The 27,292-nt window shown below is 30.0% G+C and overlaps 1 protein-coding gene across 1 annotated transcript in view; it reads right to left on the bottom strand.

Moving 5' to 3' along the window:
- LOC142323855 (U-scoloptoxin(16)-Ssd1a-like) overlaps window positions 1-21,454 on the bottom strand; it is a 32,235-nt gene extending 10,781 nt beyond the window's left edge. The window contains exon 1 of the mRNA XM_075364156.1: window positions 21,283-21,454. Coding sequence (XP_075220271.1) covers window positions 21,283-21,364 — 82 coding nt within the window. The 5' untranslated portion in view covers window positions 21,365-21,454. The remainder of the gene's footprint in view (window positions 1-21,282) is intronic.
- Between the last annotated feature and the right edge of the window lie 5,838 nt (window positions 21,455-27,292).

Here is a 27,292-nt window from a genome sequence, read left to right as displayed (position 1 = left end):
CTTCGGTTAGTAGGAGCCTGGAGTCAGTGCAGAGATTGCGCATCCGCTCTCTGCCAAGACATATGCCGGTTCCACTGATTACCGGATCGGACTTCCAAGGTTAGTAGCCCTGAAGTGGGGGTTTACCCCAACGGCTAGCCTTGCTGCAGAAGAGATCAACGTACATGAATATTCTAGAACAAACAAACGTGGCAGAGGGTGCACGTAAACACCCTCGTTTAGCAACCGCCGATTCGCCACAAGCGAAGAGGAATAAGAGTAAGTAGAGAGATAAGATTAGAAAAGATGCTGATAGAATCAGTAGAAATTTGAGAAAAACTTTGCTTGGAAATAATGTTCCTAAACCAAGATTTTTAATTATTACGAAGGAGAATGGAAACTTCCAAAAGGTTAGCCCATTTTTAATTGCTAGAGAGGTAGCTAATTGTGCTGGTGGTCCTGTCAAGGAAATCCAGAAGACTTTTAATGGATTGCACGTCGAAACTATCAATGACAGTCAAAGCCAGAAAGTCCAGTCATTGAAGAAGATCGGTGAATTCGCGGTATCTGTGCAACCGCATAGCACCCTTAACACATACAGAGGAGTTGTTTGCAGCGATCTTCTAAACTGTACAGAAGAAGAAATAGTACAGGAAATGTCTAGTCAGGGAGTGGCTCAGTGTCGCAGACTCAATATGAGAAGAAATGGTGTAGTTCTTCCTTCGGCCTCGCATTCAATAGGCCAAATTGAATGTTTTGACATCCTAATAGGCCTAATCTTCCTGAAAAGGTACGAGCTGGTATCCATCGGCTTGATTACGTGCATTCATTACGCAGCTTATGAGATGTTTTAAGTGTCAACGATTCGGTCATACTGCAGCCAGATGCGAAGCGCACAAAATTTGCGTGTGTGTGAAAACACGTGAGGGTGATCCATGTAAAGACCCCCCAATCTGCATTAATTGTAAAGGGCACCACAATTGCCGATCAAGAAACTGGTCAGTATATAAATTGGAAACGGCCATTCAGGATGTTAAAACGCTTCAAAAAGTAAGTTACCCTGAAGCGAAGAAAATTGTTAGTCAACGAACACCTCGACCATCAACCACTTATGCAGAAGCAGCTGCTGCCCCTTCCTCATCAAACATTAACGTGGAGCAGTTGCTTAATACAATTGCACCAAGTCTTGCGACAATGATAGAAAGAATCATTGATCCAAAGATTGAGTCGACTCATCGGTCAGAGCCAATTAAACATGCGAAGGCTCATTCTCAGACTGACGTCGTTGATATAAGAAACGTACCGACGCAGCATAAAAAACCAGCAAAACCTGCGATCATAATGCTACCAACCGATGTAATAAATAAAAATCATGATTTATTTGAAAAAGGAAAAAAGATCACTCCGTCGTCGAGTCACAAGGCAAAGGAGTTTGTGACAAGAGTATAGGAAAGGTCTGAGTCTAGCGAAATGGAGATGCAAGTAATTATTGAGAAAGCACCAGATACAGACGATATTAGAACTGTACCCATAGAGCATCCAAAAGCTCAGAGAACAGCTACGGTGAGAGCGTCTATTTTAGCCAGCCCCAGCACACCCTTACAGATTGAATCTAGTTCATCAGCTGCCGAAAGTGCATCGCTTGCGAGTTTAAATTTAGCAACGATGCTAATTGCACCAATGAAGCTTTCATCACCTGATGTCAGCCGGCGAACGTCATTGGCATCAGCAAGAGAAGAAGAAGATGCCATGTCCGAGGCCTCAGACACACTATGATCAGAAGTTGACCGTAAGAAGAATGGAAAAACGGTGCAAGAAAGGATGGCCGAAAGGAAAGCCTAGGCGGTAAACATTAGGATTCCAAAATTGTATGGAAATGTGAAATGTAGAAATTTTTTTTTTGAAGTGGGACGGGACTAATGACCAAAATCGATGCCCCTAAAAAGCTCAAAAAAGAAAAAAATAATAATGATATGAAAGTTATTAATACTATAAAATATAAAATTAATAAAATGTATGTAATTCTACTACAATAAAAATATTTTCACAGTAAAGGGTATTTATTTGAAAGGATTATTGAATCAGTGGCATATGCTTCGAATACTGAAAGGTGTGCAAGTGTTCGAACATTTTTTTTTGGTTTCTATGCCACGGATATGTGAAGGTTTATTTATTTTGGCATTTTTCAGTTAAAGACTGACCAGGTTTGTATCTTACAAATCTTTCAACATATTAATTTATTGTTCAATAAAAGAGTTTTATGGTTGCCAATTACCTACAGCCTACAACTTATTTGTTCATTATCAACAAGTAATTAATTTAATTATTTCTCATTATTAATTACAACTGTAATGAATAGAGAACAATTAATTAGACAGAGAGGATCAAATTAAATCCTCTGTAGCAAGAATTGGTACATTTATAGAAAAATATAATGTTTCTCAACTTGATGATATTCATATTTTATGAATTAAATTAGGAAACCTTCAAGAGTTGCACGGCAAATATGATGCCAATCAAATGCAACTTGAAATGGATAATGATGAGTATATTTGTGGAGATCATGTGCAGGTTGAAGACCATCAAAGTTAAATTACAATACCTCCAGATTGTGGAAAGAGAAACTTTCAACTCAGATTTCCCACTTTCAAACATTTCGTAGAATTTCTTGAATTTTGAAGACAGATGCTTGAAAATATTTCGAAGGGACAATGACACAACAATGGAACTAAATTCTATACTGAACATTTTATATATAAATGCTAGCTAACAAGCAGTATAAGACAAATAATTTTGGATATTTTTCGGAATTCCCTCCCAAAAAAACCAATCGGCCAAAAATCGATGTATTTTTAATATCCAGTAAGAATTAGGTGGAAATATGCATGTCTCAAAATAAAAAATAAAAACTAGTAGTTTTTCGTTTCTCCCCCCCCCCTCCTCCAAGTTTGCAAGTTTTTCACCTGGAGGTAACTAAAAATAGCAAGAAATATTGATATTAACAATAACCCGGTTGGAGAAATAACCCAATAACACCATTCTTATTTATTTTATAAATATAATCTAACCAACTTAATCTACTGTATTTACAAACATTTACTGATTAACAGTAATGTTTTGAATATTTAAATAATAAATTCAGTAATAATTATTGCTGCAACTATTTTTACTTATTTATTTTTTGAAAATGCCATGCCTGACCGGGATTCGAACCCGAGAAAGGCCGATTGAAAGGCCGAGACACTATCACTCGCGCTACGGAGGCCGGCAATTATTAAATAAATAACTGAAACATAACTGTTAATTAGTCGAGGTTAGCGAGCGTAGGTTAAGTTTGATTAGATTAATAAATTTTTAATAAATTCAGCAATTATTCCAATTGTTTAAATAATCAAAACATTACTGTTAATTAGTCAAATTTAGCGATCGAAGCGAGCGTAGGTTAAGTTTGGTTGATTATATTTATAAGTTATATCTTTAATTATAAGCAATATCGCTTATATTTTTAATATGTTAATAAGAAGATTGTTTAAAATGACTGATATAAAAGAGCATGTTTCTGTTACTTCTCCAACCGGGTTATTGTTAATATCAATATTTCCTGCTATTTTGAAACATACATATTCTCACCTAATTGTTATTGTATATTAAAAATACATCGATTTTTGGTCGATTTGTTAAAAACTTGTGTTTTTTCTTTGGCGGAGGGGGGTAATAACAAAAAATATCCATAGTTTTAGCAGTTATTCAAAATTTAATTATAAGCAATGTCTAATTTGTAACTGTTGTAAGAAATTTAAGTTTTTCTGTTGATGAACTGAACGAATTTCTGAAACAACATATTTGTTTCAATTGTTTAATTAGTTATTCAATTGACGAATGTATACTGTTGAACGTGCATGTGAGATTTGTTCTCAAAAACATAACTTTTATTCATATAAATAATATTAATTCTAAATTAAAAGACAACAAGTCTATGAATAATAATCACATATCATTTAAATTGCATTCAAATAAAACATAATTTTATCTACCGCATATTATTATCAATGGTGTACATTGTAATACTCATACATGTTAAACTCGGACATCTCAGAATAGAACTTCCATTTATGAAAAATGATATTCCTACCTTAGGAATAAATAATACTCTCTCATTCTGAATATAGTGTTGAATTGACACTGCATTCTTTATATATGAATTTTTCATTCCAACTGCTATGAGATATTTTAACAGAAATAAGATAGCCTCCTGACATATATCTTTGTTATTTCTCATTTTAATTTATCTCATAATTTGTTTTTTGCAGATCCTGAATTTATTATAACAAATAAAATCGATATCTTTATTGAAGCACAATTTTATTTGAATTTTATTTTACCTACAAAATTTATTCGAAACTTGAAATATTCTGTTTTCCAAAAAAACAAAGTGGGATATATTTTCATTTGTTGTTTTCCTGTTAACCCTAAGAGCAGTAATACCATTACATGTTTTATTTATCGAAAGGATTCTACAAATGTTTCGACTGACTAGAAAACTTATGGAAAATTGAGGAGATTAATACTAATATTCCATTTAATGAGTTTTATTTGTGAAAATGATTTTCAACTCAATTCTACTCGAAACAATCAAGGTAGATTTGTAGTGGCATTACCGCGTAAGCCCAACAATATAAGGCTAGGCGATTCTTTTATAAACGCAAAAATTTTTATCGTTGGAAAGAAGGCTAAACAATGATCCCAATCTTAAACGAGACTATTCCACTTTCATAGAAGAATATTTGGACTTGGGTCATATGTCATTATTTAACTCAGGTGATTTGTTAATAGACAAATCAAATGTATGTTATTTCCCCCATCATCCGGTATTTAAATCAACCAGTTTAACAACCAAACTTTGAGTGGTCTTCGACGGTTCATCTAAAACAACTAACGGTTTTTATTAACTATACTCTACTAGTCGGACCTGTTCAACAAGATTTATTTTCTATACTGTTAAGATGCCGAATTCATAATTATGTCGTTACCTGAAACATAAAGAAAAATGTATCGACAGGTACTAGTTAAATTCAGTGATTCTAATTTACAACGGATTCTCTGGCGTAATTCTCCAAAACAAGAGATAAAACATTACGCACTACGAACCGTAACTTATGGAACCTCTTGTGCACCATATTTACCCATAAGATGTCTTATTCAAATATCAATTGAAAATGAAAAATAATTTTCCACAAGCTTCTCAGGCTACTAAAATGATTTCTACGTAGATGGTCTCATTACTGGTTCAGATAACCTAACCGAAATCATTCAATTAAAGGACGGTATCTCCAAATTATTACAACAGTATGGTTTTTCATTTCACACACAGTATTCTAACAATTGCAGTATTTCTACGTCTAATCATAATTCATCCATACCATCTAATTAAGAACATAACGTACGTACTCTAGGAGTTCTATGGAAATCAGATACACAACATTTTCAAATCACTCATTCTAATAATTCTAAAATTTATACTAAAAGAAATATTCTTTCCATCATAGCAGCTGTTTATGATCCTCTAGAAATCATTGGCCCTATTATATTTTCATACAAACAATTTATGCACTCATTATGGCAACTCAAAATTGAACGAAATATTACCCAAACAATTAATAACATACATTGGCTTTTACTGTATAATCATTTACATTTGAGTTATTTAACATAAGTAGATCCAATAATGGTAAAATTAATTTTATTCAATTACATTGATTTTCTGATGCCTCTATTAAGGGCTACGATTGTTGCCTTTATATACGCACTTTATACTCCAACCATGTAATTACATCTAATTTACTATGTTCTAAATCAAAATTTCCCCCTTTAAAACAAATTTCATTACCCAGACTTGAACTCTGTGGTTGTTTACTACTTTCACGTTTATTCGTGAAGGTATCTACTGCATTAAAGATTCCACCATAGATAGCACTTTGTTGGATTCATGGACATTCTTCGAATTGGAAGGTATATGTAATAGTTCAACAAAACACTTTGTTTTGTTGAACAAGGTTCAACAAACCTTGTTGATACTTTTTTGATGTAATGGCAACTGCTATTAACCGGTATTGATGTAATACCAGTTGGCATTACATCAAATCCCCTGCTAATCCAGCAGACGTATTGTCTAGAGGTTGCTTATCAAGCAAGTTACTTAATATTTTACTGTGGTGGTACGGTCCTCCTTGGCTATTACAATCTTCTTCCTATTGGCCAACGGATCGTAATATTACTTTCAATAATGATTACTTAAATCCTGAATGCTTATTAGAAATGCGTTAAACTATGTTAACGTCATGTATATCTAATTTTGGGTGTGCTTACACACAAAGATTTTCATCTTTACACGCTTTATTACGAACATTTAGTTGTTTCAGTTCATTCACAATATTAAATCAAAACTGTCTGAACGTAATTTTAGTACTTTAACTACTAAGGAATTAGATCACGCTTTACTTTTTTGTACGTCAATCACAGTCCATGTATTTCAATGAGATAAAGAATCTTAAAAACAATCAGGTTATTGATAAACAACATAAGCGTAGTTCGCTAGATCCATTTTTGGATGATTTAGGTCTAATCCCTGTAGGAGGCAGACTTCAACGTTCTGCAATAACACGTTAAACATCCTATCGCGTATTATCCAGTATTTCTGTCGCAACGAATGATGTTAATTGTACACCAGAGTGTAAGAGTCTTAAATGCTCAGAGTTGATAATTAATTTCGTAATGTACGCACTCTTATGTTAGAGTGCGTACATTACGAAATTAATTATTAACTCCACAGACCATAGAGATCCAGTACAATTTTCTCTGGGACATTTTTTCATCGGATGTCCTCTCATGTCTTGAACCTGCTTATAGTTAACCTGAACCCAATTATCAAAAGGTTGAAATTACCGATTAGGTTGTTGACAACTGCTCCACAAATTGATACAATCTATTTGGATACTATGGTCAAAGGACTGTCTACGTTATCTTTAACAACACAACAAATGGCGTTTTCCCACTCGTAACCTTTCCTTTCGGTTGGAGATCTAGTACTGATCATCAACGAAAACACTTCACCCAGGCATTAGAAGCATATAGTTATAACTCAGGTTTATCCGGGTTCTGACAATTTTTGTAGCTGTAGAATTACAAGTAGCTAATGGGTCACACTAAAGAGACCTATACGTAAATTATGTTTTTTACCAACTTTTAAGGATTAACGTAAATGTTATTACGTAAATAAATAATAGACAATTTAAATGATATTTGAAGATATTGTTATAATTTGTTAATCTCATATTATGATTTAATCTGTTAAGTAATTTCTTACAAGCTAGATACAAATCAATGTAGCTATTAAATTATGTTCATATTGCTCTTTACTTTATACGATTTACAGACGTCTATTAACTACATACATGAACAAACACACATTACAGGCATACGTAGATCATAAAACACAAACATACATGCACATTTAACAAGTTACCCGGTCTATACGTTTAGCGTGTGAGATACACTATCCCGGCGTACATTAAACGTGTAACCCGGCGTACATTAAGCATATAGCCCGGTGCACATTAAGCGGGTATAGGTACATTTAGCGTAACCCACCGGGTTGGTCTAGTGGTGAACGCATCTTCCCAAATCAGCTGATTTCGAAGTAGACAGTTCCAGCGTTCAAGTCCTAGTAAAGTCAGTTATTTTTACACGGATTTGAATACTAGATCGTGGATACCGGTGTTCTTTGGTGGTTGGGTTTCAATTAACCACACATCTCAGGAATAGTCGAACTGAGACTGTACAAGACTACACTTCATTTACACTCATACATATCATCCTCATTCATCCTCTAAAGTATTACTCTCTGAACGGTAGTTACCGGAGGCTAAAACAGGAAAAAGAAGGTACATTTAGCGTGTTAAAATACACTAACCTGGTATACATTAAGCAGGTATAGATACATTAGCAGGTTACCCGATTTTCTAGAAAACAATATTAAAATATTGCATACACTTATTTGTTATAAATGAGTTATTACTGATAAGCAATTTATTTAAGCTCTGTAATTATTATTATTCATTACTATTTATAACTGTATTATGTATAACAGAGTGATAATAATTTAAAATTGTTAATTCAGTAATGTAACTATAGATGATAAGTAAATTAATTTTTGTTTTTTTTTCTTTTGTTGATATATTGTTTTAAGAATCCATTACCCATATTATGATTATGATATTATGATTTAATCTGTTAATTAATTTCTTACAGGCTAGATACAAATCAATGTAGCTATTGAATTATGTTCATATTGCTCTTTACTTTATACGATTTACAGACGTCTATTAACTACATACATGAACAAACACACATTAAAGGCATACATACATCATAAAACACAAACATACATGCACATTTAACAAGTTACCCGGTATACGTTTAGCGTATTAGATACACTATCCCGGCGTACATTAAACGTGCAACCCGGCGTACATTGTTGATTGTTAAATCTTTGTTGATTATGCTCTATTTTTATGTCATGCTTACTGTTTTGTTTGTTATGTTTTATGTCATGCACTATATTATGTATTAATTATTTGATTTGTTTTCATTGACATGTAATATTATTATCGTTTATTACTATTATCCTGATTATTATTGGGGTTGTAATTACTATATTAATATTTGTGTTCATTAATTGTCATTTATCATTATTAATTTGTCTGATTGTAATTATGGGCATTTTAAATCAATAAATTGTAATTATATAAACATTCTAAATTGTCAACCTCTCAATATCCTGATCGAGCCGCGAAACACGCGGCAATATATAGTAAGGTATATTATGTAAGTTATACTAAGTTCTTAAATATACTAAAATAATTCACATTCTTATAAAATATAAATTAAATGTATATAAAAGTACTTCAATCATATTATAAAATGTAATTTAAACTGTGAATATATAACAATATGAAAGTTATTAATACTGTAAAATATAAAATAATTAAAATGTATCTAATTCTACTACATTAAAAATATAATTAATCACAGTAAAGGGTATTTATTTGAAAGTATTATTGAACCAGTGGCATATGGTTTGAATACTATAAGCTGCATTATGGTACATGTTGGAAAACCCCCAACCCTACAAATAAAAAATAAAAACTGTAAACTGGCCCGTAACAATAAAGACAATGTGGAAATCCTAGCTAAATATTTCAACAAACTCCTAAATTGCAAAGAACCAACAGCATTCCTAAACTTCAACACCAACACCCCAATAACACCATCACCAGAAAACAACCCTCCCATAGTAAGTCTAACAAGCACTGGGTGAGATGAAGAATTAGAAAGCTTGTAAACAGCTTGTCAATGTCTGGTTCAAAGAACTATCAGAACACTGGATGACAGCTCTTATCCATCCACTACTGGACCCTAACAATTACAGGGGAATTTCACTTCTAGAGACAACATAAAAAAGAATCATCCTCAACAGGATTGGTACACAACTTGAACTAAGAGAATACCAGGAAGGTTTCAGATTCTAGAGAAAGCTGTCCAGACCAGATCATGAGTCTCAAGCTAATAATGGATTACAACTGGAAAAGAAACAGACATGGTGATAACATCTGTGGATTTCAAGAACACTAAGTCTAAGGTAAAATTCAGAGACGAGCTGTCTGAACCTTTTGAAATCAAAACAGGATTGCGCCAAGGTGATGGGCTCTCACCACTATTATTCCACTGTGGTCAAGAAATGGTATTGAGGAAATTGCTCAAAAAATCCCTCAAAAGTAAAATTAGGCCAAAAAATCAAAACAAACTCTTGGTTTTGCCGACAACTACTACTAGCAAACAACATCGAAGAACATAAATCACAGACAATAGAACTTCAAAATATTGCAAATAATACTGGCTTCAAAATTTCATTCAAAAAGATAGAATTCGTGCCCCAAAAATCAACACGATTAAAATAAGTAATCATAAACAATAATAAAATCAAAATAGTAACCCAATTTAAATACCTCAGAGAAATAGTAATAAACAACCTAAACAAAAAACCTCAATCCAAATAAGAAAGAACAACTAGCTAAAGCTCAAAAATTAACCTGGTACACTTACAATAAATTATACCTACCAATAAATGCAAAAATAATTTTACAACACAGTTATAAAACCAGAAGCCACTTATACAGCAGAAACACTCTTCTGCCTGAACAAATAATCAAACAGACAGACTCCAGAAAATAAAAAAAAGAATTAAAAGAACTTGCATCGATAAAAAGTATCAGAAAGACAGGAAGTGGTGGATTGTGCCTAACATAGTTGTGTACAAAGAGTTTAGAACCCGTCACTGATACCACGTATAACAGACTGGGATTCTTTGGATATAATATGAGGATGGAAGCTTCAAGACTTCTGAAACAGCTAGTACAGTATAATCTCGACTTGATAAACACAAAGACAGGATGCAGATGTATCAGAGAAATAAGAGACGATCTGAAAGAAATTGGCCTTACACTAGTAGACACCACAAATAAGAAAAATTAAACAAGAAAATCAAGAAAAAAAACACTTGCTTCACACTCACAATATGAAGATTTTCAACAGTTGAAAGGGCACAAAGATTGAAGCGTACGAATAAGTACTGGGAGAACCGCAATGCTCAAACAGTCCCATCGAAGAGCCTTGGATAACAGACTGATAAAGTGATCCTATGTGATTATAAAAGATAATAATAAAAACCAGTGTGATGTCATATCTCCTCAGGTTACATCCATCTAGTGTGCTGTACCATTTTTAGAAAAAATGAAATGAGTATAATTGAGTAACAATTTTTTGAAAGCGTAAAATTCTAATAAATCATTCACAAAATCCTGTGGATATTAAATGAATATTACTTATTTGATTAATCAAAAAGTGAAATGTAAAAAGAATTAAAAATTGAGGGCCCTTTAAAATGCCTATATTTCATCTGAAATGGGAACTGCTCATATAATCAAATTATACATTACTTTAATTGGTTTGAGACAGAAATACTGGGTATAAAATATTCAAACAAGTAATTATAATCAAAATTGTAATCTTTTAAATTCTATCACTCACTGATACCCCCTTTATATTCCATTACATTGTTAGTAAAAATTGCGGCTAACAATATAGTGTGTTATAATGGATGTAGATTCATTGTACTATTTATGAAAGTTGTAGGTTGGCTTTTGTAGAATCATTATTTTAAGATTCTAAAGAGACTAACGTACGGACTTTCATTATTAAGTAACGCAAATGCGGTTTTATTGTTATACGTAAAGTATATTTTTTGTAAAGTTGAAATATATTTTATTAATTTATTTAATTTTCCAAACTGATTACGTGTTCCGCTCAATTATGAACGAATATAAGATGCAAGCGCATATTAAAATGGGATTATCAGGAAGGAGACTGAAGTGTTATGCTCAGTCACTCATAAGTCACAAATTAAAAGAGATAGCCAAATGAAACAAAATTGAATATAAGTTCATTTTACATGTTATAAAACCTTACATTTGTTTTTCACGTAGTTAATTTTTACGGCTTCACATTTCTTCCAACGTGAATCAATTTACTTATTCCGTCAATGAAGAATACTGGCGATCTTTCCTTGATCAACGATCTCACTACGTCCTTCAGATCATTCGTGGTGAAATGTATACCTATAATGTCCCTTTTTACCGGGTTCGAATCCCGGTTAGGCTTGGTATTTTTTCATACATAACAAAAAATTGTTATTTCCATTTCTAACGCACAAGCTTCAACCTTATGTGGGGAGATGATCAAGCAAAAAAAAAAGTGGAAAGAAGTGAAAATAGCGAAAATCGTTTTTTCTTTTACATGCATTCAATAAGGTATAGTATTTTTTGAACTGATTGCAGATCTACAAACCAAAATTGAATGGAGAGAAGACTTTTTCCAGTAACACGGATTTAAAAAAAAACTGATTTTTTAAAGAAATTATATAGCGTAGTATGATATTATTTTATCTATATCTGCTTGAAAATTTTGAAAAAAATTAAATTTAATTATACATTGTACACTGAAATACAATTGTACATTTTGAAATACAAATAAACCTATTTTCTACGTTAAATCAACTAAAAAAGTATTTTTTATGGTAATAGCACAAAACTTCATCTTCTCTCACTGGTTTGGAAGGGGAGGGGGTGGCAAGAAGGGGTCGCTGTGAGAGCATGATGGGCTTAATCTTGGCATAATGCACAAAGGTGAACTAACTCATCATCTTCATTTATCTACAACAAATAATTTGTGTTCGGATAACGCGAAAGCGTTTTATGCCCTGAAAAAAAAAACATGACTGAATATAAATACCTACCATAAAGGCATTCAGCATCAGAAGCCTCTGATGACGAAGAGGAATGTGACAGTTTTGTTTTGTTTATTTTTTTATCTTTGTTTTGTCCTTTTCTCTCATTTTCGTCTGATAGACTCTTTGCCAGGTTTTTCTTATCCTTTTCCTTGTTCTTCATTTCTCGCTGTTTTTTATAATTTAATTTTCTGTTTGCAGGTCATTTTTGTACGGAGACTCCGTTAAAACTACAGTCTTTCCATGCTTTCGACTCTTCTTGTTTAAATGGATACGAGTGACTGGGAATTAGTGCAAACCTTCTAAATTAGAACATTTGGCATAAATTACATTTTTCTGCAGAAATTGGTGTTTCATTGATAGCAGCATTAGGCTGTGAGGGCTTCTGATAGCAGCAGGCTGGGGTATCAAAGGTGGGTGGCAATGGCAGCTGATGGTCTGTATGTAGTCTCAGAAGGTGCATAATCATGATCGCTAAAAACTCCTTGATTGACAGGTCAAATTCCAGTCTTGCAAATTCATTGATTGCAGTCGACATGTTTGCAGCTTTTATAAATACATTTCCATACAACTTTGCGATCAGGAACAGGGAAACAAGCCGACCTCGATTCGACCTTAGCCAAATGAATAGTTTCTGATCGTAAAAAGACACTTAGTGGTTTCATAAAGCTTACACTAAGAATTTGTATAAATTAAAGTTTCCACTTATCAACAATTTTCAATATATATGTCCTAATACTTTCGGAGTCATTCCTCCATCATCAGGGATTTCATAGATGATGTTAATTCAAAATTCATATGTATATAACTTCACTATGTATAATTATATTTTATATTAAAATTGTTACATACATAATGATCGATCGTCAAAAAAAATAAATAATAATAATTTATACGTCAATAAGAATGTAACGTCATGTCCGTAAGATTTTTACGACTATTATGAAATATAAATGAAATAGTATCAACCTATTAATAATTAATTACTGTATAATTTGCTTATACAGGATATCATTTTTCGAATTTGACTTGTTTGTTCATTAATTTACTATCATTCAAATATATGTGAATTTTTTCTAATCTGGTTTTATAATAATTATTAGTGCATTCTAATATTTTAATATATTCATTAAGATTATAATTATGTCCAGTTTCTAAAATGTGTTTTTGCGAAATTAAATTTTTTTTATTATTTTTAATTATACTATTAATATGCGATTTAATTATTATGGCGAATGAACGATTTGTCATTCCAATATATTTCAATTCACAGTTCGCAATTAAGACTATACACTCCTTGTTTTTCTAAATTATAATTATCATGATTTATTGTTATAGAAGGATATTTATTATTTATGTATTTTATTACTTGTTGTATACGCTGTTTTTAATTTAAAAGTTTTAAATATTTTATTAAGTTTACTAAAATTTATATTACATTCAATTTTAGCGTATCATTTATTATATTAATATTCGTTAGCTTATTGTATCCCTTATGTTTATTTTATATCATATTCTGCTGTATAATTTATCTATTAATTTAGTATCATATTCATTATTTACAGCTATATGTTTAATATTATTTATTTCATTATTTAATTTTATATTATTATATTTTAAGTATTTTAACGCTCTATAAATTAATGAATTAAAAGGTTGCCATTTTTTGACTCCAAGAATGAAAAGATTTGAAATACATTATAGTATTCTGTTTGGCTGGCTTTCTGTAAGTGTCTAAAACTTTTGTTAAATTTTGTCTAAGTAATCAATGCTGTTATTATTTTCTCTGTTTAAAGTGAGTTTAATATTTTCATTTAAAGTATTCATTTGTTTAATTGTTGTATTTTCTTCATTGTTAAACTGTTAGTTATGTATTATCAAAATGTCATCCACATATATTTTTTATAAAATAATTTGATGCTTATTAATTATATTGATATCAGAGTGTTTTCTAGTTCATTCATAATGATATTGTCTAAAATAGCGGAAAGTGGAGATCCCATACTTAGATCCTTTTCTTGTTAATCATATTTATTATTAAACTTAAAAGTTTTATTTAATACATAATTCTAATAAATTCGTTATTTCATAAATTATAATAAATTTAATAAAATATTTAAAAGTTTTAAATTAAAAACTCCGTATACAACAAATAATAAAGTACTGGTTGGGTTACCTGATAGTTCTGATTAGCTTTTGTTTTTGTCGTCCAACAAATTACATTCTTGGCATGTATGTGCCAAGAATACTTTTCATATTGTACATACAATCACAATCTATTTTATCTTCTTTATTTGTACTGCATAAGCAAGACGATTGATTTTTATTTCCATTGTGTAGAAGGACAGCTTTGAAACTCATTTTAGAGAAATCTATAAAAAATATCCATTTCATAGGATTTTGATACTGTCCTAGTAAATCCAATAAAAAATTTACATGATTGCAGTTCATTATATTATTTAGTAAGGATAACAGGTTACCAAGGTTCCAGCCTTCTAACTTTGAAGCCAATAACTCTGATTGCACTTTAGACTACCTAAAATCATGAACCAGATCATTTATTTCTTGAATAATTTGTGATGTCAATTCTCTCATCATGGAAAACTTACTACTACTAACTGGTATTACTGTCAATCATAGCCTTTTTCATCATTAACATTTTCTTCTGAAGTCCTTTTGGTGGAATTGAAACGGGTAACTCTACTTTGTGGATTAGGTTTTTTGGCTGAAGGAAGAATAAAATATAGATTTCTTGAATTTTACTTGTGATGCTTTTGATTTTTATGGTAAAAATAACAGTCTGTCGAATGATCCTTTTGACCATAGGAACAAAAAAGGGATACGTCATGGCTTCCCACTCAGCCAACTGCTTAGTAATGATACACAAGAATTACAGCAGCTATAAGAGGATCCTCATTTTTTTCACCCAAAATATAATTCACATGAATTTTTAACCTAAAGAGTAATATTTCTTCTTAGAGATTTAGAAATTAATTCACCACATATACAGCAAAAATTGTTAGGATGATTTATACGAGACATTTTTATATAAATTACTAATAGTATGTATGAAGCACAATAAAAAATTACAAATCTGTACCAGAAAAAGTGGGAATAAAAAAAAACTACATAAGAGTAAGCCAAAATTATCTATGTAACAAAACTCTTATAGACCAGTGTTTTTGATATTATGCACTAAAGTTCAGAGTGATTCTTTTATTATTAAATTTTTTTCAGTAGAAAATGTAAACATTTTGATATATTTTTCTCCTGAAATATTGATTGTGTATATCTGCATGTAATTAAAAAAAGTGAGAGACAATACAGAATTGGCAATTGTGTTTTGTTTATCTATCCCTACCCAGCCATATATCCTTAGGATGATATGTACAACGATATTAACAATTAAAGACAGCAAAATATCTTTGACTTTTTTTCTCCCATGTATATAAATTTATTTTCATAGTACTTATGTAAAATTTTTCATTAAACATTATTTATTTAATCTAAATATTCTTTTTTTGTAAACACATAACACTGGTGTATAATACTGATTTATTTACATATTTAATTGTTTTGTCTTATATCTAATTATGCTATAACTGTACTACAGAAAAAATATATGCGTTTCACTTGTTACAACTTTGTTAAGAACACATTTAAGCAAGAAAAAATGTCATTTGTACATAGAAATATATGAAAACAATTTTTTGTCATTAAGTTTTGTACTCAAGTTGCACAATTTGGTTAAAAAATTGTAAAAAAATCTTTAGATGACGTAAATTAAAAGCTAGACATTTATACTTATATTTCTGGTTTTTTGCTTACTATTTCAGCTATGTTTTGAGCCAGTTTCAAAAGAGGGTATGATAGAAACCATTTTCTCTGAACCAAAACATAAAAATTATGTATCCTTTATAAGTCTGACATATGTTTCTAGTACGTTTATATTCGTCAAGTATATATACATTTCCATCTCCACAGGTATCACTTGAAGGTGTATGAGTGGCAAAAATGTACTGAAAAAATATTAGGTTAATTCAGAATATCTAAATGATGTGTATAGGTTTAGTTTAAATATAAATAAATTAAAATTACTGTAATAAAACATATGAATTTATTCTCTGAAAGAATGTGAGCTGAAGTTACTACTTTTTTCTTTTAGTAACTTTGTAATTAAAAAAAAAACAAATTAGTATAGAAATCAAAGAAGGAGTAAACAATTCATTGCAATTATATTAAATATTTGATGTGATAATTTTAATATTAAATTAATTAATAGGAAATAAGTGCTCTGTTTTAAAATTTCAATCCTTAATAATGATGATAAAAGTGAATTACTGTTTACTATGTGACAACATCAACTGTAAATGAAGAAATAAATTTCATTTATCAGTGATAACACATATATATATTTATTTATTTACTTAACCTGTTGGGTTAGTTTTGCGGTTAAGCTAATCACTGCAAATTCAGCTGATTTTTGAAGTCAAGAGTACTAGCAGTTACTTTTATATGTATCTGAATCCTAGAATGTGGATAGCAGTGTTTTGTGGTGGTTGGATTTCAATTAACCACATGTCTCAGGAATGGTCAACCTGAGTCTGAGTCAACATGTAGTCTGGTTCAGACTACATGTTTACATTTATACTCAATGACACATTTAGTTGAGACTACAGAGTAGTGTACACTGCGACTTGCTTAAGGGAGTTTATAACTACTATTTGCAATTAAAACATTCTATTCAGCTATTGGCAGTTCATTCCACCACACCTAACTTATTATAATAAGTTATTATTTTTGTATGAACAATAAAATCATTCAGTCATAATTAAATATCAAAATCTGTCAACTGATTTATAGATACATATGTATTAAAAAGAATGACTTGATATGTGCCAATGATGATATTGTTTTACACATGGAAATGTAAAACAATAAGCGATTTCAAATGTAAACATTTCATTTCCTTTTCTCACGGTTGATTGTGAATTACAATTATTTTAAAAAGAATTATACTTCAAGTCATCTCCATTTAAACAACAGTTTCAACTAAACATTTCATTTAATATACATGGCATTACATCTACAGTTACATCAGGCCTAGTAAGTTGGTAGTAGCGGTTGCAATCAGCTGATAAAGAAAATAATGATTTTATATTGCTTATAACGAGTTTATGCAGGTATGAATGCAAAAACTTAGAACGTTTTTAAAAATCATGCAGTAAGTTTAAGTGTGTTTGCATAATATGTTGAAAAAGATCAAATTTATATAGAATTTTGAAGAAGTTGTTTAAAAAAGAAAAAGACAAAACGTAGTTCTTGAATGATAAATTAAAGTTGTAATGAAAGACATTAAATGAATAGACTGAGTAGATTTTTACAGAAGAATTATTATAAATTAAAATGATAATATTTTATATAACAATTCATTTGTATATAATTGATATTTGTTTCTAATTATTTCAATAAAACATAATGTTTTGAAATATCTGTTTATTATCAATCTGAATTTCTTTTTACATTATTTAAATAATTTAATTGCTCAGTTAACCTACATTATTTTTTAAAAGATGTGTAAAGGTTAAATGCATTCATAAATGATAATATTAATAATTTTTTTTCATAAAGCTTGTATATGATTTGAAAAAAAATTGTTTATCTAGTATTTATATTTAATTTTTTAACTAATTATCAACTTGTTTTTACTGATTTTTTGTTCTGTGTTTGATTAAATTTAATATTTTTAATTACTGTTCATGAATAACAATATTATTTTAAGAAATGTAAAATATTTAACCTTATAACATTAGTATCTACGGCTCATTAATATATTTTAAAGCATATATTTATTTTTTTTATAAGTAACAAATATTGTAATTTTTATGAATGAATTTGTTAAAATCTGTAACACCTCATATTTTACCAGTTGAGAAATTAATAAGATTCATTTAAATAATGTTAATTATCATTTCATATTCTTGGTGTAAAATATATTTATAGCAAATATTTCCACCAAATCAAAAATAAAAATAGTGGCATATATAATCAAGGAAATAAAGTTAAAATTGCTTATGAGGTGATAAAATTAATCTCATTATTTAGTGAATCAATACAATATTAATTTAGTGATAAAACAATATTCTTATACTATGAGATAATAAGGAGAAACACATTTGGACGTAAGTGAGGTTTGTGTATATACACAAATAAATAATGTATAGTGGATATGTCTACTTTTGTAAGCAACTAAATATAGTGGTCTTTTAGAATTGATATGTGTCTAAACTAGAAGAAGTATGCAATAGATCAATTTTTGGTGAGTAGATCCCTGGTAATGTATGCAGTTTCCAGCTCAAGTAAAGTCACTATTGAAATTAAAATGCACCCTACTTCTAACCTATTTCTCCAGGAAACAGAAGCACTGTTATCCTGAATGAGTAATGTTTTCTACAGTAAATTAAATTGTTTATAACTATTGTCTAAGAATCTAATTACCTTAATAAATACATTTTTAAAAGCACACATAAATTTTCAATAATGTTTAAGTTACACAACTGTTACACCAGATAGAATGTTCTATGGTATTTTCATGATTGAATGACTAAAGATATAGCTAATAACATAATGAACACTAATGCCGGCAAACACACCTCTGTAACCTGTTTCATCAGGAACCAGAAGTATTCCATCAGGAATAAAAGTGCTAATTTCTATTATGTTTCATATATATCAGTATAATTATTAGAGGCTCCAGGTTTTGTTGACACTGTAATCTGTGACATTTTTATCATATATTGGCATTCTCATTTTTTACACGTAGGCTGCATGACTTTTATACATGTCTGTTACCAGTAAAAGTCTTAATATTAATTTACTGCTAAATTTTTGATTATAATGTAAGTTCTAGATTAAGTATTATTTAAGAGATAATATTTTGTATAATGCTTGTAAATAATACTGACATAGGTTTATTATTGCTCTACCAATTGTTATTCATTGAAGAGCGTGACAAAACATGATAACAAAATGCTTAGCTCTGAAACTTTTCCATTAAATTGAAAGTGAGTTTTAATAATAGTGAAGTAAATAAAAATGAAACATCAAAACAGATGATGATCCTGTAATTGAAAAGTCCTAAATTAAAGCTCTAATTGATATATTCTGCTCAGTGTTTTTTTATTTAGTATTTTATTTATCATATACAGCTGTCCACCAAATAGAGAACAACAGTCGTTAAACATTTTCTGGTAACACAGAAAGTAAGTAATTTTTAAAATGTATTTTTGTAAATAGTTTAACCACAATTTGTCAAATTGATCAATAAAAAAGTGTATTTTATTTTTTTTTGGTAATTATTTCTTATTGTTATTATTTTATAATTAAATATAATTATTATTATGTTTTCATTGTTACGGTTACATAAATTTTGGTAAACTATATATGGTTAACTGTTGTGGTATGATTAACTATATCATGAAGTTGAACATGTGGAGAAAACTAGTGTCAAAATGGTCCTAAGTTCAATTTCTAATTTAGATTGTTTATTTATCTACTTATTTACTCATAAGAAGAAATTTTTGTATAAAAAAAAAAATTATAAAAGTAAAGGGGAAAACACATTTTTAATACCACCAGAATGAATACAAGCACTATCAGAACTTAACAATCTGCAATAACTTATTAACTTATGTACACAGAATACACTATAAATTAAACATTATAACTGAATACAAACAAAGTAAATAAATAGATTTTCTTGATTTTTGACATCTCCAAAAAAATCAATAAACAACCCACAAAGTAAGCAGAAAACCAGCAATGACGACACACTTATTTACAGAATCTCAAATCCTCCCTGACCCAACATGAACTCTCTGCTTTTAGAAGTATTATCTGTGTACTTCGTGACACATTCAACTCCCCTGAAGATCAAACAGAAGTTACTATAAAATACTTACTGCACGTAGATAGTAACTATGGCACAGATTGATACATTCAAATAAAATAGTAATAAAAATAAAAACAGCAAAATACAAAAGAATATGTTACATTAACGTATCCAAACAAAAACAACAAAATAGTTACATATTCAAAAGGTCTACAGTGTGGTTTTCAGAAAAATAAACAAACCAAATCTTTACTTGTGGAATGCAGTGCTCTTGAATATATAAACTGAACTATCTTGACTGCACAATATTCTACATTTGTCAAACAGGATACAACTTATTCTACTCAACAAAGAAACAATGAACACTTAAACAGAAACATGGAAACAAAATTTATCAATCTTAAACACAAACCACATCATCTAAACTCATAAGTAATGAAATATAAACACACAATAACAAATATTAGTATTAAACGAACAAACAAAATTTAAATCCTATCCCTTCTTGACTATTGAGCATATCCTAAGTATGACTCTGCTTAATTTAAAAAAAAGCCACTAGCAGTAATAACAGCTTAGCCAGGCTGAAAACAGCAGCACCAGTCACTGAAGATGGCTGCAAAAGCTACTGAAAAAGTTTTAAAGTACACATGTAATGTATTTATTAAGTTCGGTTCTGTTTACTGTTTCCACTGTTTAAAAAGTTAATAGTTTTAAATATAAATTTTCTTCTTCCAAATAGAAAATCACAAAATTAATGCTAATTTGATTCATATCATTTAATCATTAATAATTACTGATTCAATTTTTTTTTAATTTGTCATGTATTAATGAGAAACTATGTACACAATATGATCTTAAGAGAAATTGATGGGAAATGTTATTAAAATTAAGCACTTTATCAGACTAACGAAAAAAGTTATTTTGTTATGTAAAATTACATTTTTAGTTTAAAGAAAGTCTTGTTATTACACACAACATATATTATTACAGTTAAATGTGGAAAACTCACCAGTCTGGGTGCCAGAAAATACAGCTGCTTTTACAGTTACAAATGTAATACAAAACATAAGTATTATTTTTCGTAAAAACATTTTGTTTTAATTTATTTAGGAATAAAGATATGATCAGTAAGTAATAGCACTGGTTTATTGACTGATCAGTACAATAATACAGAGATCATTTGAAGTTTGCTTTTTAATAACCGTTTCATTGACCTTGTATTGAATCTTAAGGCAATGACACGTGTGAAGTACAGATAAAAATGTAATCTTATGTTTTGTTTATTAAACAATAAATCAGAGAAATATATTTTCCTTATAATAATACGACTGAGATGTTATGAGATGTTAATTTTTTAAGATTAATATTAAAATATATAAATAAATAAACAAATATATTGTTTATCAATAATGATAAAGAGATGATTTCTAAGAATTAATAGAGGTTTCTTTTTTGTGTCTGTTTTTGAAGCTGTTTAATATCAATAATAAAGTCTCAGTTTTATTAACGTAACTAATCACCACTCATACTTGCTGTTGTAAATTTATTACATTCAAAGTCCAGATTTCCTGGCTATATTTAGTCTTTTCTTAAAAAGATATTCATGACCTTGGATACGGTATACAGATTTAAATAAGGAATATGACATTCAGATGAAATCTTAGGTGAAATTGTGAAAAGAGACTTTTGCCAGGAACTAAGGTGATCTGCTGCTTTAGAAGCTGCCATGCTAAGTACTGTTAGATAAACAGTATTTAAATATAATTATATTAAAATAAATAGCTCATTTATATTACAATTTATTTTTATAAACAATACAGTATAACACTCAGCTTACTTTAAATATAACTATTACATACCAGCTATTCACCTAGCTTTGCTGAAATCATGTCATCTTCATAAAAATGATAGCTGAAAGAGACATAATAACCTTTTACAGCCATTTTCATAAGAATGAGATTTACCATATATATATATTTTGGATGAATTTGGATTGTCAAAAAAACAGACCGACAGAGATAACTGACCAGACAGATAAATCCATTTTTGTATTAGGTTCATAGATGTTGTCTGGGACTACAAAATTAACTGATCAGTAACCACTGCATTTTACCCAACCATATTACTAGGGTAATGTGTTTGAGAATCTTGTGTGTATTTTTGAGACACTGTGATTCTTAAAAGGATTGTCCTCATTTTTATTTTGGTGTACAATACAACAAAGTGCATTCTACACTAGGATTCTTACAGTTAGTACTCACCAACCACTTCATAGGAACAACTGAACATAATATCATAACCAACAACTACCACCAAGAAATTCTAAGTACAGGAATAAAGGTTGCATTTTAACACACTTGAAAAATTATAAAACAATTGAAGCACAATAATAAATTACAGTCGCGTACAAATTAATTAGAACAGAGGGAATTTTTTATTTTATTTTTATGTTGTGGCTATAATGCTTGACCAAACCCATCTTTAAGTTGCCTGTGTAATGTAAGGTATTGTTTTTTTCGTTATTTAGCAATTCGCATGTTGTAAATAGTGTTTGTGAAAGTTTATTTAATTTTTTGTAAATTTATTTTTTTATACGAAAATCATATTTTTGTTCAGTATGTCTTAAATATATAATAATGTACATAACTGCAAGAAAGCGTTTAAAAACTGTTTCTCTTTTTGAGCATATTATTATGACACAAACACAAATAACTTCTGAACACGGTGTTGGACTAGAGACAATGAATGATATTTTTAAACAATCTAAAGGAAGTTGTTCATGAATCAATTTTCTGTCATAACTCAGCTATTTGTTAACAGATTTTCAGAAATAAAAGTAATGTTAAAATTAAAGGCTTAACATTTTAGCAAATAGTATCAATTTTGATAAAACTAATATTTATGGAAATTTAACGGATTGAAAAATAAGCATGACCGCCATTTTGTAATTTGCGAAGGTATTTAAGTCCTGATATTTTGCTAATTTTAAAACTTTATTACCAAGACGCTTACCAAATATTAATATGATTGTCTATCCGAACATGAGATATATATGTAAATTATTATATACAAATAACATATTGGCGGACAGCAGGAGAACAAGGAGAAATTGCCATTTTTCCTAAGGATATTTTTTGTTTAGTTTTATAAGTAGAATCCGAAAAAGTATAACCAGCCCACCATTTTAAAAACATTCTGCATAATAGACCCTAGTTTACAATTACAATACTGTGCAATAGTATAGTATCATAGTAAAAGTAACCACATACATAATTTAGTTCTCCAGGTCTTCTAGCAAACTTTAGGCCAATTTTTTATTTTTTCCATTATATGGATATAAAAACTCCCTGTCTTATAAACTTCGAGGTTGAACTGGAATTTCTAGGTGGACTGGAATTGGTCGATAGGTTTGATTTACGTCATTATACCATCCTTATGAATAATTGCTGTATACTTTTTACCAATATGGAATCAGTTGCTGCAATGGAGCAATAAAATCATTCATATTTTTTTTGAAATACAAAAAGGGAATGAAAACTCTAACATTGAAGTCAGACACAATATATATATACTATTTAGGAATATTGACATAAGGTTTGAACAATGAATGGAAGACGATTAGTAGTTTAGCGGATATTTGACCACTGCTTGGTTTAAAAACCATCATAAAACAGTTATTTCTGTTGGTCCAGAGTATTCAAATGATGACTATTGAGTGTGCTTTGGTGGATAAGTTATGTCTTGTGGGCCATGTCTTTATGATTGTTGTGCGCTTGTCTTGTGTTGACTTGATTTTATGAATGTATAAATGTGTGTGATACGTCTTAGTACCTGTTAGGTGTGCTATTTTTTCTGGATTGGTGCTATTTTTCCTCCTTTAGGTATTTGTGGTGTGCAGTGTGTGCGTGTAGGAGGTATGGAACATTTTCTTGTGGAGACCGAATGTGTTTGTGTGGGCGCTTACCCCCTCCTGAAGTAATGCTTTATTAGCGGTTTCCCAGGAGGTGAGGTCGTCAGGGGTGGAGGCTTAGTCGGTATTGCGCAGGATACAAACGGATTTTCTGTAACAGCTTGCGGAACCTATTAGCGAGTTCGACATTGCTTCGGCGCCCGTAAATGGGGTTCCTTCACCTCAAAAAGTAAAAAAAAAGGTATTCATATGATTAAAGTCAATCAGAGACAGTCAAGGGGAAAGTTGAAAATGGAGCACTACACCAACGACCAAAAAAATAAAGACAAACAGTTTGAGGATGAAGCACTATTAAGTAAATCTCTGTAAACTTGAAATGAGTGCTGAGAGTCTAGAATCAAGAGTATATTATCTCAAATTTAATTTACTGTGTAATTGGTTGATTCCTTCTCTCTGCAGCCAAAACAAAAAGGGAGAAAATAGTTGGTGTCGCACAACTTTTGCAGTTTAGTATGAAAAGGATACCTGCTAGATTTTAGGCTGTAATGTATGCGATGGAACGGGTTTTGCTATTTTTCAAAATGAGTAAGTGGGTAGTGGTGTTAAGACGCAGGGTTATTTAAATGAGGTTATTTAATTTTTAAATAAAGGTTGGCATTCCTGCCAAATTTTCACTTTTTAATTTTCAGAAGTCCTTCGGGCAGCTGCACTCGGCTCCGCACGACTCACACAGCTCCTGACAGCTCACTCGGCTCCATCCACGCTATAAAATCTGGCTCCGCATTAGAATAGTGTAGTCTAGTTCCATCATCCAAAGACTCAACTTGTGTTTGTTACAAACCTATAATTAATAAATACAATAATGTTACATATATGAATTACAAGTTCAAGATAATAATACAAATAATTTATATTATTTAATTATATATCAATTTATATTATATTCGAAGTCAAGACTTTTATTTATTTGTATGAACTAGCTAACAACAAATATTTAGAATAATTAAAACCCAACCGAGTTATTAAACCAAGACGGCAAATTATTCGACAATTTTTTGTCCTCCGGCCGCGGATATCATCTGCAATTTTGAAGAATTATTTGGCATCCAGAACTGTGGATAAAACCTAAACTATTTCCAGAATTTTAATATTCAACAAATTGCTACAATAAAAGGATTCGCAACAATTAGATCTACAACATCATTTGCGTAATATCTTTTTAATTTATTACATTTAACTTACATTGTTTCATCATTTGTGTAACATCATTCGATTCATTTCACATTTAATTTACTTTATTAATAATTCACATTGTTAATTTAAGTTATTAGTACTATTATTATTATTATGGAAAAGAAACAATTAATTAAACAAAGAGGGTCAGTAAAGGCCTCTATAACTAGAATTGCCACAATTACTGAAAAATTTCCTTCCAAGGTCATAGTCAGATCTTGCAAATTAAGTTAAGGAATCTTCTTGATTTACAAGGCAAGAATGACATCATTCAATCAAAATTTGAAGTGGATTTTGAAGAAGATGTTTTATCATTGGGTCAGAAACAAGTCGAGGAAAACTTATGTACTACAGAATGCAAATTACAACAGTTAATAAATAATACTAATAATGAACAAAAATCATCTAATAAAGAAATTAATTCAAATACAATATTTAAACAAACACAACAACAACCCATTTATATAACTGTATTTAGAGGTAATGTGTTAGAGTAGCAGCACTATTTTATATATTTACTGATTTAATGCATAATAGAGATGACTTAACTAATATTCAAAAATTTTACTATCTACATTTTTCTTTGAAGGATGAAGCCTTAGCTATCATTAAGATCTGCCAGTAAATAACGAAAATTATTTTATTACTCTAGAATTATCAAGGTACGATTTGATTACAAATATAAAATTGAATTTCATAATGGTGAACGTATTTTAAAGTCAAATTCTATAAAAAGAAATTCCGTAGATACTTTATCCAAATTTATTAATAAAATTTCCTCAAATGTGAATTCGCTTGAAGCAATGCAACTTTCTGTAAACAAGTATGAATTTATTATCATCCAACTTCTAACATCAAAATTGGATTACAATACCTCAAGATTATGGAAGAAAAAATTCTCTAATGAAAGGTTTCCCACCTTTAAAGATTTTATAGAATTTCTTAATTCGAGACGTCAATTTCTGGAAGATATTAATGGATTCTCTTCAAACATGCAAGCGAAAACAAAAAACGAAACCGAAGAACAGCGTTATAACAATCCAACCAAATCTTTTAACAAACGCTTTCCCTTGAATTCTAATAAACTATTTAAGGGAAATAATGTTAATTATTATTCAAAATTTAATTCTAATCAATGTTTGTTGTGTAAGTCAAACCGTCATTTACAAAATTGTAAAGAATTTTAAAATCTGTCCATCAATGAACGCAGAGAATTTTTGAAGCATAATAATTATTGTTTTATTTGTTTAAATAAATGCCATTCTATTAATGAATGTTACTAAAAAGATTTATGTAAGATTTGTACTAAAATACATAATTCACTCGTCCACATGGACAAAATTAATGATTCTAATTTAGATAGCAATAATCCTGAAAATAATATCTACTGTTCATTTAATCATCAGTCAAACGAAAAAATACTTTTATCAACAGCCATATGTAACACCAATGATATATGGTAATCATCATTCGTGTAGAATCTTGTTAGATTTTGATAGCCAGGCAAATTTTTGCAGAGATAAATTTGCTCAAAATTAGGACTTAAACTCATTAAAAATGGTCTCCCCATTTCACGCATAAATAACTCATTATCTCAGTCTAAAGACAGTGTTACACTTAAATTACACTCAATATAAGAACTTTTCATTCAAGGTGCAATGTGCTGATTTATCAGACAGCCTTCCATCAACCATATTTGACATTTCTAATGTTAATCTTCCTCGTAATATATTTCTAGCAGATCCCAAGTTGAACATTGCAAATAACACTGACATACTGATTGGAGCTCAATTCTATTTGAGTCTTATCTTCCCAGGGAAATTCACTCGAAATTCCAGGATTCGATTAGTCAGGAAACTAAGTTAGGATATATACT

Source organism: Lycorma delicatula, chromosome 1 (genome assembly GCF_047948215.1).
Source record: "Lycorma delicatula isolate Av1 chromosome 1, ASM4794821v1, whole genome shotgun sequence".
Taxonomy (NCBI): Eukaryota; Metazoa; Arthropoda; class Insecta; order Hemiptera; family Fulgoridae; genus Lycorma; species Lycorma delicatula.
The sequence above is the reverse complement of the archived record's forward strand: the minus strand, read 5'-3'. Positions and strand labels throughout refer to the sequence as shown.